General features: G+C 37.7%; 1 protein-coding gene across 3 annotated transcripts in view; it reads left to right on the top strand.

Moving 5' to 3' along the window:
• Positions 1–15,198, top strand: part of drp2 (dystrophin related protein 2) — a 242,152-nt gene that overhangs the window by 160,730 nt on the left and 66,224 nt on the right. For all 3 annotated transcript variants that reach the window (XM_016680505.1, XM_016680504.1, XM_007569658.2), the window contains 3 exons: positions 8,745–8,865; positions 9,320–9,431; positions 13,637–13,793. In XM_016680505.1, the coding sequence (XP_016535991.1) occupies positions 8,745–8,865; positions 9,320–9,431; positions 13,637–13,793 (390 nt within the window). The remainder of the gene's footprint in view (positions 1–8,744; positions 8,866–9,319; positions 9,432–13,636; positions 13,794–15,198) is intronic.

Raw genomic sequence — 15,198 nt, 5'->3', positions numbered from 1 at the left:
GCTGCGCGGTCGGCTGCACAAACAGGCAAGGATGCAAACCAAACTTGTCATTTTTATTTATAACTTTTAATGAGGAAAGATGGCGGCGGCGATGGATAGCAGCAGCCGTCAATCATGACTGGTAGTCCTCGGTGTAACCGCGGATTTGCAGCGAACGCGTTTTACAGGGTAAGAATATTTACGTTCATATACTTTATAAATAAGTATGATTAGAAAGATATAAAATATTGCTCTTTGGAGAAGGTACGTGTCTCTATTAGTAACCATGAAAACACTGCCCCACCGTCATGTAGCCTAGCATGTATTGGGGGAAAAAAAAAAAAAAACAAAAAAAAAACAAAAGCTGGTTAGCATCTCGTCTTTTGTTCGTTTTTAATGCTGCTCCGGTTTAAGGGGAGACGCTGTTTATGACATAGTGACATAAATCATGTGGTGTGAATTCAGGCAAAGTCACTAATTTGATCAACACGTCAGGAGGGAGGAGGTATGGGTCGGTTTCTAAGCTGGTCATTTCCAACTTTTGTGCCGTGTTTATGAGCCCCAAACCAGTTGTGTTAACGTTCACAGATAAATTAGCTTGACTAACAAGTAGAAGCCATAAATAAACCATCAAAAACAACGTAGGAAAACAATTTCAGTCTTCCAGTGGCCATCATGGTACCTGGAGTGATAAGTGATGTAGCTGCTGCTGCCAAGCATCATTATAAGTTATGTTATGCTAACGGTTGGTGGTTACCATAGCAACCAATGACAGCTTCTCCCCCTTTTCTGTCGCCGTCTGTAACATTTGGATCAGCTTTGTGTTTTCTCTATAAGTATTATATTTTAACACATACTTTAGACACATTCAATTATAATGGTTTCATTCGTAATTTTGCCATTTTTTGTACATATTTTTTTTAACTGTTGTCATGGTGTCCAACTAAACTGAGCTAAAAACAAATTACCATTATTAAGAATATTTTTCTTAAAAAGAAACAAAAAAACAAAACAAAAAAAAAACACTACACCAGTAGTTGTAGTTTTCTCCTCTTGGTCCATCTGAGGCTTGTCCCCAGAAATGTTCCCACATTTATTTCTATATTGAACCTTTTGTTTACGTTTTGAACGCCTTCTTTATTGCATTTCATTGATTTTATTGGTAGAAATCTATTTAAATAACAATCTACAGATGGTTTGTTAGATGAAAGGCCAACCATGACTTTTCAGGACAATCGTTGTAACGAACCATCTGGCACTCCAGATTTATCAAAACACCTGTAGGAAGTACGCAAGTTATTCTCATGAAATGATATTCACGCTGACCATATGTGCCTTCGGATGCTGGGCTCTTTCACAAAGCAATCCATCATGATGATGGAAAACTTCTGCAAAATGTCAGTTATTCTTGCAAACAAAAAGCTTTCACATATGGTGATGAGACCCACTGGTGGGACAGCTGCAGGAGTCCCAAGATGTCTTCCAGGGATTAAAATCTCTCCTTGGAAATAATTTTAATTGACAGGTTGTATAGAGAGCTGTGTGCTCTGTGGACAGGGAAGGTAATAAATAAACCTGTTACAGAAACATGGAGCCTCCAGATGACTGAGTGCGTCTGCACACAGCAAGCAGAAACTCCGACACATGGATCAGAAAATAAATGAGCAGAAACTGTGCTAATCATTTTGTTTAAAGTAAAAGTTTCACCTGATTTACTTAAGTTGTTCTTTCACTTCAACTGCTTCAGCAACAAACAATGAATCTTAAAGCATGAATACACAGAAGTTGCATTTCAATTAACGATACAATTAAGCAAAATAAAGCGAAATAAATTTGGTTAAGAGACATATGCCAATTTAAAAAAAAAAAAAAGAAAAAACATTTTCATGCAAGGATCAGGTGATTTTTCGACCATATCTAGAGACTTTTCACATCACAGGAGTCATGTGATCAACATCCGGATGTTACTACTGGCGAAAACAACAAAGAAAACGACAGGAAGTAGCAGTAGGATGATGGTTTCTTTTTGTTTTTATTGGAAAATGTGCAATCTGGCTCCACCGGAGCGTTCAGCATCACATAGTTCATAAAAAGTTGTCATTCCAACATGTTGAATCCCCAAAACACCACATAGGATTTTTAATGACTTATTGAATGAACAAGCTTATTCACATGAGCTTTTAATTTTATTTATTATGTAATGGAAACACTGCATTGTCCAAATAGTGTTTTTTTTTCCTTTTTTTTTCTTACTTTAGCAGAATATTGACAAAAGTTTGTGCACATTTGTAATAGGAATGCAGCTCCACTCAGGTTAAAATAAATTATTCTTTTCTCTGAGAACCTCCGCCATCTCTGTAGATTTCTGCGCCATCATGTCTGAAGTTAATCCGAACTGACAAGAAAAGACGTGTAGCTCCTGTTTCACCTCCTTTAAACTTCAGCCAGAGCTGCTCTGTTGTTGAATCAGCATTTCAATTAGAAGTACCGCAGGAGCAGCTGACAACAGAAAACTGCCACCATACGCTCTAGTTCATGCGTTCAAAGCAGACATGCAATACTGAAGCAAAATAAAAGGGGAAATTAATTAGTATTGATATCTTGTGAACGTTGAGTTCATTATATTCAGAATATTCAGTTTCTAATTCAAAAAATGTCATGACATGGCAGCTGTGTGAGCAGGTCGACACTCACTCTGATCTATTCAACACTGAGACAAAATTAAAATGTAATTTTTAAATAAGAAGTGCAGCTTGTTCTTCATTAATATATTACATACATCACTGTGACCCTTCCGCTGCATAAATAAATATCAGAGCAAATACAAGCAGCTTTGCATATCATGGATCTGTGATCTAAAATTTAATAGATTCCATAAAATGTTAAATAACCAGGTGAAATTTAAATTGTCTGGATTCTGTTATACTTATGGATTAAAAAAATAAATTAAAATTTAAATCTGAAAGGAGATGCAGACAAACGTTTTGGTACGATCTAAAAAAAAACAAAGTCACAGCCACTAGCTTCAAAATATTAAACTCGGAGTTTATGTGACAGATTAATAAAAGTGAAATAAGAAGAATATTTCATTTTTATTTATTTTTTACCCCTAAAAATCTCAAAAGTGTGGCATGAACCTTTTATCTAGTGCAGCTACAATCATAAATATTTTTGTTTTCATCTCTACCAGCTCTTCACATGTAGAGACCAGAACATCTGCCTATTTCTTTCATAAAAATATCTTTGTCAGACTCAATGGAGAGTGTCCATGTGCAACAGATTTCCAGTTTGATTTAGGTTTGGACTTTGACTGGACCACTCTAACACATTAATGTGCTCTGAGCTGAACTGTTTGATTATAGCTTTGGTTGTACATCTAGAATCGTTTTCTTGCTGGAAGTCAAACCTCCAACTTGTAATTTGCTCCGTCTACCTTCCTAAGAAAAGCATCCCCACAGCAGTATGCTGCCACTACCGTGTTTTACTGTAGATATTGTTTTGAGTGAATAATAATTTAAATTTTCTGCTAAGCATGGAGCTTTGTTGTCATCAGGAACACATAGTTTCTCTTGTTTGTGTCCTCTTCATGGTGATAGACTTTAAATAAGTACTCTTGGTATTTTTTTTAACATTGCCTATTTTGTTGGATGCCTCACTGAAAATTGTTAAAAAATTAAAATGATGTAATATTTTAGTTCCACTTCATAATTTTGTATTATGAAGAAAAAAGAAAAAAAAGTATTTCCAATCGATCCCAATAAAATATACTGTATTAAAGTTTGAGGTTGTAGCATGAAGAAATGTGAGGAATTGAAGGGTTTTTAAAGAGTTTATAAGACGCTGTATTAAAAAATAAATAAAAATGAGACTGAATGACTGTTGATTCCTACATAAAGAGTAAAAAATAATATTAGCATGATGGTAAACGTGTCCTCTGCCTGAATCGTTGGACTGATCATTTAGATAAGCTGTGGTAAACCAGCCAGAGATTTCTCCATTTGGTAAAGCCAAAGAACAGAATTATGACCTTTATTTTGATTGCAGCATGTAAAAACAAAATCAGTCATCCTTTTCCTGTTCCAGAATTAACATGGTGGATGTTTGTCACCTCTCCAAAAAAACTAATTAACCCAAGAACTCTTCGTCATCCAGATGAGTCGGTGTATCTCCTGTGGTTTGTTTGGTTTGAGCTGCTTCTCGCTCTGGGGAATACTGCTGTCCTGTTTGGTGTTTGATGCCTCTTGGCCTCATCTCTGCTGAGTGTCGGCCTCATCATGTCACTGTGACGACTGTCACAGACATCCTTACTGCCAGCTTGGCTGCAAAGGCAGCAGTGTCAAAAAGTTTGTAGTTTCTCAAACCTTTGATGCACTTGCCTTGAGTGTTTTTTCTTTTTTTTTTGTCCTCCACTTGTTGGCACCGCCTTTATGTTCTGTCACTTTGTGTTTTCCTTTGTGTTAATCATCTCATGGTTGCCGTGTCCTGCACTTTCTGAGACGAGTTGTTGGGAAGAAGATTGTTTTGGCAGCTTTTCCCCTCACTTTCTGTCCTGTCCTTGTACCTTGACATGGCATGTTGTGTGTTTTTAAAAATAAGAATACATGAAGTGGACAACCAGTTGGTTTGGGCTAAAAATAACTGCATAAAGCCAGATCTCTAAAAAAATCTTGTTTTTTTGATAAAAGTTTTTGCACTTGCATGAGGTACTTTTTAGTATATTTTACAAAATTGCAATGAAAACACGTTTTTCGCATCACACAAGTTACGTGATCAACAATCGGATGTTATCAGAAAAGAAAATGACTGGAAGTGGTTGGAGGACGACGGCACCGCATGTTTTTTAATGACTTATCATGTGAACAAACTTATTCACATGATTTTAATTTTTATTTAACCCTTTCATGCATGGTGGTCACTGCAGTGGACAACTATCCAGAATACACTTTTTGTGTTTCTTGTGGATTTTTATGCTGTAAATGCACAGAGACCACTAAAGTACACACTAGTGCATCATACAATGCACTGCCAACTACTGGCCATCCACTGCAAGTGCAAGAACATTTTTGTTAAATCCAATATGGCAGACAGACGAAGAAGCAACTCAGGAATATCCAGTCCCTCCTTCTACTCTTGCTGGTAAAAAAAAATATTGTGACATCAAGTAGCCCCTAAAGACTAACATTACGGATGTATTTTCCAGATAACGACTTTCTGTTTAGAGAAAATTACAACTGATCATCTAGGAAAAAAAATCCTAGAAACAATCACTTTGGAAAAAAAAATAAAGGATCATAACTCATGCAGGAAAGGGCTAATGGCCAATTTTCACAATTGTGAAATAGTTTTTCGACATTAGCAGAATATCTGCAAACTTTTGCACACATTTGTAATGGAAATGCAACATTTTTTAGGTTGCCCCATTTCTTATTTGATATGTTCAAGATGTACAGATTTTTGAACAAATGCAGTGGTGCTATTAGACATGTGTTAACATTCATTATTTGTGAGATCTACACGTGATATGCATTGATTACTAATTGATTATGTTCAAAGTGAATACTTTTTACTCAAATCTGTAGACTATTATGGAAGAAATGCAGGGAAAAATACATAAATTTGAGTCTAAAGTGTGAGATTTTGTGAATAAACCCACAAATTCACTACATGGAGTGCTGCTGATCGCCACCGTTCTTCCCCTCCTTTACCCTCTCTTTCTCTTCCTCTCTTCTCTGTCCCATTTTCAGTTCAGCTCTCGTGTATAATCTGTGATGCCTCTGCTCCCAGAGTGTCTGGTCGCACTAAAACTTTTCCAACAAAGCAACGAGGGAAATTGCCTCCCAGTTTTCTACGGAGAATTAAACCTTTTTAAGAAATGTGAATTATTGATCGTAAGTGGATTTATTCTCCAGTCACTGTGTGAGTCTGCGCTGTGCTGCACTTCGTTTCTGTGCCGGCACATGTGCAACAGTATTAGTTTGTGGGGATGTTTACGCTGCGTGTTTTGGGAGGTTTGGAAAGAGGGGAATGTATTTGACTGTGGCATGGATGTGTGTGTGTGTGTGTGTGTGTCTGGGTGTTAGGATGAGAGAGTGTTCCTGCTATGGAGGGGTTTCAGCTGTGCAGCATTCTCTGCCTTGTGTAAAATAGGAAAATGAGATGAAAATTCATCACACATTGAGAGGAAACATCAAGAGCGAGTGAAATTAATGCCATCAACATGTTTAAGCCAAGTCAATGACGCCATTTTATCCCCCTGACTTCCCTCCATTCCATGCATAATGTATCTTAATCTGATCTGAAGGCTCCACTCTTAATGTTCCTCCAACCAAAGATGAAGCCTGTGAGTGTGAAATTTTGCTGGAATTAAAGTTTTAACATGACAGCTGGCTCAGAGAATCCATAGCTCAGCTCCTCTTTTGGGAAGCAAAGCAGCTAAATAGACGGGGGGGAAGAATGGAGAGCTGGAGAGGATGAAAAGAGGACACAGAAACGGGGAGAGAGCGAAGAGGTTGGAGCAAACATGTCAGCGGAGGAAGTGGAGAAAGACAGACGGCAGGTTTACTTCATGACTGTTGCATTGGGAGTTTTATCTCACGCCCCAGCTTTGCGTCGTCACGCGCTTTTTGCTTGTTTGCTCTGCGCCAGCTGGTGTTTGCCGGCGCTCCGGTGTAGCTCTACTTTCCGGGTGTTATCAGGGCCTGTCGGGCTCTTGTTAAAAGCCTCGGAAACAGTGTCACTGCTGGGGTTTCCAATTCAAACTACTGATGTAGATTTTTTATTTTTTTTCCTCGCTGAAATTGTAAATCTCTTTATACCGTAAGAGGATTGAACATGCTGGCTCCGCCTAAATAAATTACTGTGAAGAGGGGGAATATCCCCGGTGCTAAGTCTTGCACCTGCAGTGAGTGTTTCATACAGAACAAAGATTAGTGAGGAAGAAAAGAGAAAGTTGACACAATGGCTTTCTTCTAGGCTCAAGAGGATGCTCTGGGTTTAAGAGAAAAGCAGAAAGTTAAGGCATGAGTGTGTTTTCTCACAAATTGAGTTGCTCGTCTGTAATTTGCATAGCAAGTACTGTTAGCATACAAGACCTGGTGCCTCTGTAAAGGGAGGCTAAATGACCCAGACTCCCTGTGGATTTGTTCTTCTTTTCTGCACAAGCAGACAGCGCTACTGCGTTGGGTAGGTTCTCCTTTAAGGGAGAAGAACCACAATTTTTTAATGCTATTATAAACTGTGACTGTGACATGCTTTGGTCGAAATACAACAGGATTAAAGTGGCAAATCCGTTTTATAACCTGTCTCTAGAGTTTGGGGAGAAACACTCGACTACTACTCACCTCATTTTAGGGATAGGTGGCTGTTTACACACAGATTGTGCGCCAAAACCTTTCAAGTGATTCTACAGTATGAAGTGTCAAACTCATTTTCGTTTGAGCCAAATCAAGGTAGATGCTTTTAAAGGGCTGGTTGTTCCAGAATGTATTGGTAAAGCCTGTTCACAAACTGTTAAAATATCAATGAATTCCTAAAATTAAATGATAATATTGAAGATCTTTTCAGTCCCTCTAGGATTTTGTGATTCTTTTTGTGATTTCTTGCAATAAAAATCAAAATGTTTGTGGTACTAATTTGGAAATATTTGTGCTTGTTTATGATGGCAAACAGAACAGATGCTTAGAGCAGTTAAATGTGTTGATGTTACATAAATCTCTCCAGCTGAACTGAAACAAAACTGGAGTTATTATCTTTGGATCTAAAGAGGAACAATCTAGAGTTACAGCTTCAGTTATTACAACTTAAAAACCAAAAATCAGGCCTGAAACTTGGGAGTAGTGATGGACTCTGATCTGAACCTTCAGAGCCACATAAGGACAGTTACAAAGTTGGCCTTCTATCACCTGAAGAACATCTCCAGGATTAAAGGATTAATGTCTCAGCAAGATCTAGAAAAACTCATCCATGTGTTTATTTTTAGTCACAATCAATCAGATCCAGAACGCTGCTGCTGGCGTTCTGACTAAAACCAGGAAGTTAGAACACATCACTCAGGTTCTGATGTCCCTATAAAAGCTCTCTGTAGCTCAGAGAAGAGACTTTAAAATACTGCTGTTAGTTTATAAATCACTGAACAGCCTGGCAACACAATACATTAAAGATTGGCTGCTGTTGTCATAGCAACCTCCCAGACCTCTCAGGTCTTCTGGTTCTGGTTCTGCTCTGGATTCCCAGAACCAGAGCCAAATGAGGAGAAGCAGCATTCAGCTTGTATGCCCCATAAATCTGGAACAAACTTCCAGAAAACTGCAAAACAGCTGAAACACTGAGTTCCTTTAAATCCAGAATAAAACCCAGCTGTTTGTTTGCTTTGAAACACAATAAAAGAAACATTAATTAACATATTTGATGTGTAACAACGGCAAAATGTAATGCTTCAATTGTTGACTGTGTTTTTATGACTTTGTATTTTTGCGTCTAAACAAGAAACGCTTGGAAATTCAAATAGATTTTTTAATCTGTATTATTTCCATTTGTGATCGGCAAAACAACATGTAGCACATAATTTGATCCTCAAAATATTTTATGGTAATTTTTCATCATCGCCCGGTTGTTAGTTTAAAATTGAACTCATTTTAGTCTCTATTTGATGAGGTTGTTCCATTAAAAGATAAAAGTTGCTCTCTGTCTTCACGACTCATCATTTTCCACTTCTGTCCTTCAGTTTAAAGACTGTTTTTATATTTTATTCTTCCTCCCCCCTGCAGGCGTTTATGGAGGATGTCAAGTCTCGCGGGCCCTTCATCTACTCGGTTTTGGAGTCAGCCCAGGCCTTTCTGGCTCAGCACCCCTTCCAGGAGCCCGAGGAGACCCTGACCGATGGAAAAGGTCTGCTCCCTTCATGCTATATGCCAACTGCTGCGCCAGCCGAAATGTCACATTCATTTTCCCCCTCAGAGTTCGTTTGATTAGGGCCCTCGCAGGTGAAATCCTCCATTAATTGTTATTAGCAGTGATCTGTCCTCTGGCGTCACACCAAGTTTAGGGAAAGGGTCCGGGTCGGGACCAATTACCTCCAGTTTACCAGCTCTACAGCACCATCTGCTCAGATCAATAATGCAGTGTGTTTCATTATTTCTCCACTCCTGCGTCCATTTCTTCTTATTTTTTATTCTTTTTGCCTCGTTACCCATCTGCCCTGTTTTCATTAAACTTTTCCAACTCTTTTCTTTGCCATCACACTTTTCTTCCCAATCATTGTAAAGCTATTTCCTCCACACACTTATTGCTTTCATATGTTGATGCTTTCATTGCTGTATTTACCTTTCTCTGTCTTCTGCAGAGGTGTCTCCACGGCGACGGATTTTGAACGTGAGCCGATCTGTGTGGAAGCAGGCGAACGTGGCGAGTGACCTGTGGGAAAAACTGACCGCTCGCTGCGTGGACCGCCACAGGTCAGACGCTTCGTTCTCTCTCTGCAAACAGATCCTTCTGAGATTAAAGTAATTCAACTTTATTCTGCTTTTCTGCTATATTGCACTCAAAAATGATGAACTATTAAATCCCCCAAGAAATTAAAAGAAAAGAAAAGCATAATTTTGCCTTTTCTCGTTAATCATTTCTCCAACTCATCGCGTTTTTAGGGAACTTTCCTCCATCGTCTCTCTGCATCTCAGTTAAAGGAATAAAAACCTCCTAATGTTTCAGATCATTAAACTAATTTTACTGTCAGAAAAAAATTAATTGGAAAATCTTTCCAAACCCACCTGGCTCTATGTAAAAGAGTAATGGCTTCTATGTTAATTAATTGTAATTTTTCAAAGCTGAGTTTAATTTCACTTACCATATCTGGACCCGATTACTGCAGAATTAAGAAATAATTTAAATAGAACCAGCCTGTCATTTTATTATTCCTGTTTTCTGTTTTCCTTTAGCAGTGTTTTTCAACCTTTTCTGAGCCAAGGTACACTGTTTTAATTGAAAAAATCACGAGGCACACCACCAACCAAAAATGTAAACAAAGATGCTCTGTAGCCGCCTATATTATATATAGTCATTCTTATCAAAATGTATTGAATAGGAATCAAATAAACACAAAAATATATTTTTATCACATTTTACATTTCTTGTTTCAAATTGCACGTAACATGTCGACTTCAAAAATACACCTGAACACATGAACACCTGAACAGGGCCACAACAATGTGGTCTTAAATTTAAAGAAGTTGTAGAAAACTTCAGTGTTTTACAAACTAATCCACAAGCATTCTTATAGCTGGAATACATAAAATAATTCTTATTCTGAAAGAAGCAATAATATTTGGGAAAGATTTCACTTCATATTCACTGTTACAATATGAAAATTTGCATGTACAAAATGTCAATATCTGTATATTTTATCCATCTAGTGTGAAACCTGTGCATATTTGGATGAAAACAGCTGATTTCCTGGCAGAAATTGAAGAAAGACAAAGCTCTTCCTCAACAGCTCTCAGTCTCTCTTTGGTTTCAATTTTTATAGTATCCAGGCTTGAGAAGCTCACTTCACACAGACATGTTGTGGGAAATGGACCCATGTTCTTTCCAACTACTGCTGAGCTTCACTGTCTTTTCCATCACTGTTGTCACAGTCTTGCTGGATACGATGCTCTCACCACTACCTGTAACCATAGACATCAATACGTAGACGCCTCATGGAGCGCTGAGTCGTATGTAACAGCGTCTGCCATCTTCTATGTGGCAGCAGAGCGATCGGAGCTCCTTAAGTCCTGTTCTGTGTGTTTCAACTGTTTTACGAAACAAACTGGATTCATTGGCATTACCTTTCACAGGTAAGGATGAAAGATCAGAATTACTTTGACTTTGCAGCCAGAAATTTGCTTCTAAACAACCGAGAAATATTTCCTATGTAGTTTAATTGGCCCGAAATAACCGCTGATTGTTAGCGTAGCAGCTAAGGTTTTCAAACTGTTTTCTAATGAGAGAGAAGTGATGAGAAACCGCTGTTAGAGGAGAAGTTAATTAAAAACCAGAGGATTTAGTGAGGAAAGATCAGTCAGGATCAGAGCTGGAGCTGCTGTTCTTCAGTCTGTTTCCAGCTCAGCTTCATCATGTAGGTATTTAGCTATAAAGATGCTACGAGTCAGAGCCCAACATGCTGAAAATGTCTTTTTCTGAATGTGAAGGAAACATATACGTATGTATTTTCTATTAACTTTTGGATAATTTCTCTTTTATCCTTGGCTTCAGCCTGTGAACCAGGACGTCTCAGAAGCCATTGAGTTCTCCCAGTGTGACCAGCAGACTGAAGCCCTGCCTGTGACCAGTGTTCTCAGTATAATAAATGTTTTATTCTTTCACTTTTTGTGTATTTTTAAATATCTCAATCTGAAGTATTAGTGTATTAATGTAGCTTATGTAATGAAATAAAAATAATTTACTCTGTTAGAATTATTTTCACTCTTTGCTGTCAATAGCAGAGTTGACATACGGTAATAAATATTTTTCTTTGGGAAAAAAGTAAGAAAAATATGTAGTTTAATGTTTGACAATAACTGATTTATAAATAAAAAGTCATTTATCAATAATGTATAAAAAATAAATTCAAGAAAAAAATTTGTTTCTTGTCTTGAAACGTTAAATGTACATTAAATTATGGAATTATGTAAATATGTTCTTTAATAAAACACTGTAAATATGTGTCTGCTCATCAATGTCATTATTATAATTATCTGAATAATTTCTATCAAATAAAACATTGTGCCCTTTATTCAGAAATGCCCCGAAACAATTAAAATATCACATCAAAAGTTAGAAACTCTGTCTTTAGTCATTTCTGCGATTACCAAATATATTAATGTGTGTGAGAAAATGTGTCAATGACAGGAATTAATTTAAAATACTTTGTAGAACGGCACTTTGTGAAGTTCGGTCCATTTACTTGTATTAGCTTACTGGCACATATTCCACATTCAGTATGGCGGACGCTGTTACGTATTGCAGTAATGGGCCGGCCCGCTCCATGAGGGATCTACGTATTAATGTCTATGCCTGTAACGTTCATGCATCACCAATTCTCTTGTTTTAATGTAAAATGCTCTGTACCTACTGCCATCTAGTGGTAAGAAAATTACATGATTACGCCGCTAGCCACTACTAACCATGGTTTCGTTCACACCGAGCTTAAGTGCAGTGGCTCTATTTCCCTCCTGTAGTGCCAGATTGACAATCCTCAACTTAAAAGCTGCACCATATGAGTTTGAAAACATTTCTCCGTCGTGCCTGCTTAAAGCATGTGGTTGTTCTAAATGAAAATTAACACGTTCTTCTTTGATTTACTACAATTTTGACTTCTAATGATTCACTTCCTGCTAGAGAGCCCCCTGGTGGTTGAAGGAAAATACACAGAAAATCCGCACTGGGCTACAATCCGCATGGTTCAAAGTTTAGGAAAAAAGTAGCGGCTTATAGTCTGGAAAATACGGTACCATAGGTGAAATTGGATAATTTCCACCTGACAATCACTCACGGCACACTAGTGTGCCGCGGAACAGTGGTTGAAAAACACTGTCCTATAGAACTGCTCCACATTCTAAGAGCTGATCGTCATCCACTTTAAATACTGCCGATATGTAAACTTATACAGTCTATGAAGATCCTACATGTTCAACTTCTTCATTGCAGATTTTTTGCTGTCATAAGAACAGCTTTACATGGTGTTTAAAACTGTTTGTTCTTTACTTTAGAGCAGGACCGTCCAAACTTTTTGCCAGGTGGGCCAGAATTGTCCACTCAAAAGTAATAGGGGGCAATAAAAACAAAAACAAAAAAAACTACCTAAAATCAGGCAAATAAGGTAGTTTGGTATCTATTGAAGCTCCAAAACGTGAAAGCGATTTTTACGCGTTACGACCATTGCAGACAGAAAAAAGGAGTAAATTTCCACCTTTCTCGAAAAATTTTCAAAAGAAAGTTTTCAGCGTTGGAAATTCAGAAATTTACAAGGTTTTGTTGTAGAAATTTCTGATATTAATCTAAACATTAGATTTTTTTTTCTAGAAACCATTTGAGATTATTCTCAAAATGTCATTTTTTAAAGTTCTTTTGGCATAAACTTGCTTCTTAGTAATTTTGCGCATGTGCTGTATTAAAAAAGAAATCTAGATTTCAGTTTCTTTTGGACTCGATTGATTAAATTTATTTTCAGTAATAAGAACAGGCTTTGGGTCATTTGTTTCAAAACGCTCGCTATAGTTAGCCAAGTTTAAGAAAGAATAAAAGCTGATTTGGATGAGTAAAGTAGGCTTTTCAATAAAGGTTTCTGGATAAACTTGGTTTTACATTTTGTTAAAACTTGGTTGTAAAACACAAATACTTTGTGTTGTATTTTACATTTTCCTTTGTAAGAAAATTATGTTGGTAACAATTATTTCTGTTGTCTGTACGCTGTGAGCATATGAAAGACAAGCTCCTTAATTTTTGCTCAGATTGACCAATAAAACTGAATCTAATATTTGATCCTGTAAAAAGCAACACATCCTACCCTGACTCAAAGAATAAACAAAAACTTTGAGAAGTCTCTGTGATTTACTGCATGTTTGCATGAGGCCAAAACTTTTCTTAGCTCAGATTTTAACTGTAATTTCAACAAATCCTGCAGGCACATGGAGAGGACACTGGAGCGCCTTTTGCAGATCCAGGCAGCCATGGACGAGCTTGCGGGGGCCCTGGAGCAGGCAGAGGGCGTGAGGGACGCCTGGGAGCCTGTTGGCGACCTCTTCATCGACTCGCTGCAGGACCACATTGATGCCACCAAGGTGGACACACACTGCAGAACACACAACGCTCACACTTAAGCTGTTACAAATCTGTTTTAAATCTAGTCTAGTGCCTCCAAATAAAGACAAATGAGCTTTTATACACCGCAAATTTTAAAGACGGGAAGTTTTTGTCACCAAGAGCACTGAAGCGATGTTTCATGAATATTTCAGATCTGTATCATGCAGTTCTGCTTCAAAATGTTTGCTTGCGTAAATATGCCTGTCAGAGCAGCTGCGATGTGACAGACGATGACAAGGACGTGCCGCTTCAAAATGACGCTGCGAGGCGGCGCGGGTTACGATCCTTCTCCGCGCAGAGGTTGTTAAACAAATGACAGGTCATTGGTTTAGTCATTATTGAGTGCCGAGTGCCGCTGCCGCCTGTAATTGCGTGGCACTGTTCATTATAACTGAGGACCCTTCACAAAAATCATGTCACTGTTTGGACTCTTGTCACAGCCAGCACATGTTTGGGCCCAGTCTCCAGGGAAGGCTTGTCAGGTTTCCTCTTCTCTAGCTCTCAGTGACACGTGCACATATACATTCACCTACTGAAAGATGCTAAAATAAACCTGTGGCGTCTTCACAGGACTTGTTTTGACTCTTTAAACGCTGCTTTATGGCAGATGCAGAAATAGCTGTAGGTTTGTTGTTGCATCTTTTCATCATTTCTTATGATGGAAACGACAAAACTGAGGATTTTTTTTACATTTCCTTCAGTTTTTGCCTGTCTGAAAAATAAAACTACATAGGGTGTTGAAATTTACATCTTAATCGCATTTTGTCCCAACTTAACAAAAATAAATTTTAATGTGATTCTTGAGATCGTATTGGTGACCAGTACAAAGTAGTGCATAGCTGTGATGTGAAAGGAAATAAAACTACAAGGTTATTAAAATATTTTACAAATAAAAATCTGAAAACTGTGTTGCATTCAATGCTTCTCTTGAATCAGCACTTTGTAAAACTTTTGGATGCATTTTTTGTGTCGATTTCCGCCTGACTTTTTTTTTATATCTGGAGACATTTTTGCATATTTCTCTGTGAAAAAACTCAAACACAGTCAGACTGGACACAGAGCATCTCTAAATATCCTTATTCAACCCTTTCAGCCACAGATCCTCAATAACATTTACATTAAATCATCCATATGATTAATTTTTTCCATAAAAAGTTTTGTCTCCTTTGACTGGAAGACCGTTTCCTACATTTGCTATAATCTAGTTTTTTTTTTAATTCTTTTGACTCTAACATCCAGATTTGACCAATAAATGTCCATAGTGGCCTTTTGTCTGTATTTGTGATTAATGCTCTCCTTACCTGGTTTGTCACTTTAAACTAGGGGTGTAGCGATACAATAATTTCACGATACGATACGATATACGATATTCTGGTCACGATA

Source organism: Poecilia formosa, unplaced genomic scaffold (assembly GCF_000485575.1).
Source record: "Poecilia formosa unplaced genomic scaffold, Poecilia_formosa-5.1.2 Scaffold244, whole genome shotgun sequence".
Taxonomy (NCBI): Eukaryota; Metazoa; Chordata; class Actinopteri; order Cyprinodontiformes; family Poeciliidae; genus Poecilia; species Poecilia formosa.
This window is presented reverse-complemented; position numbering and strand designations above follow the sequence as displayed.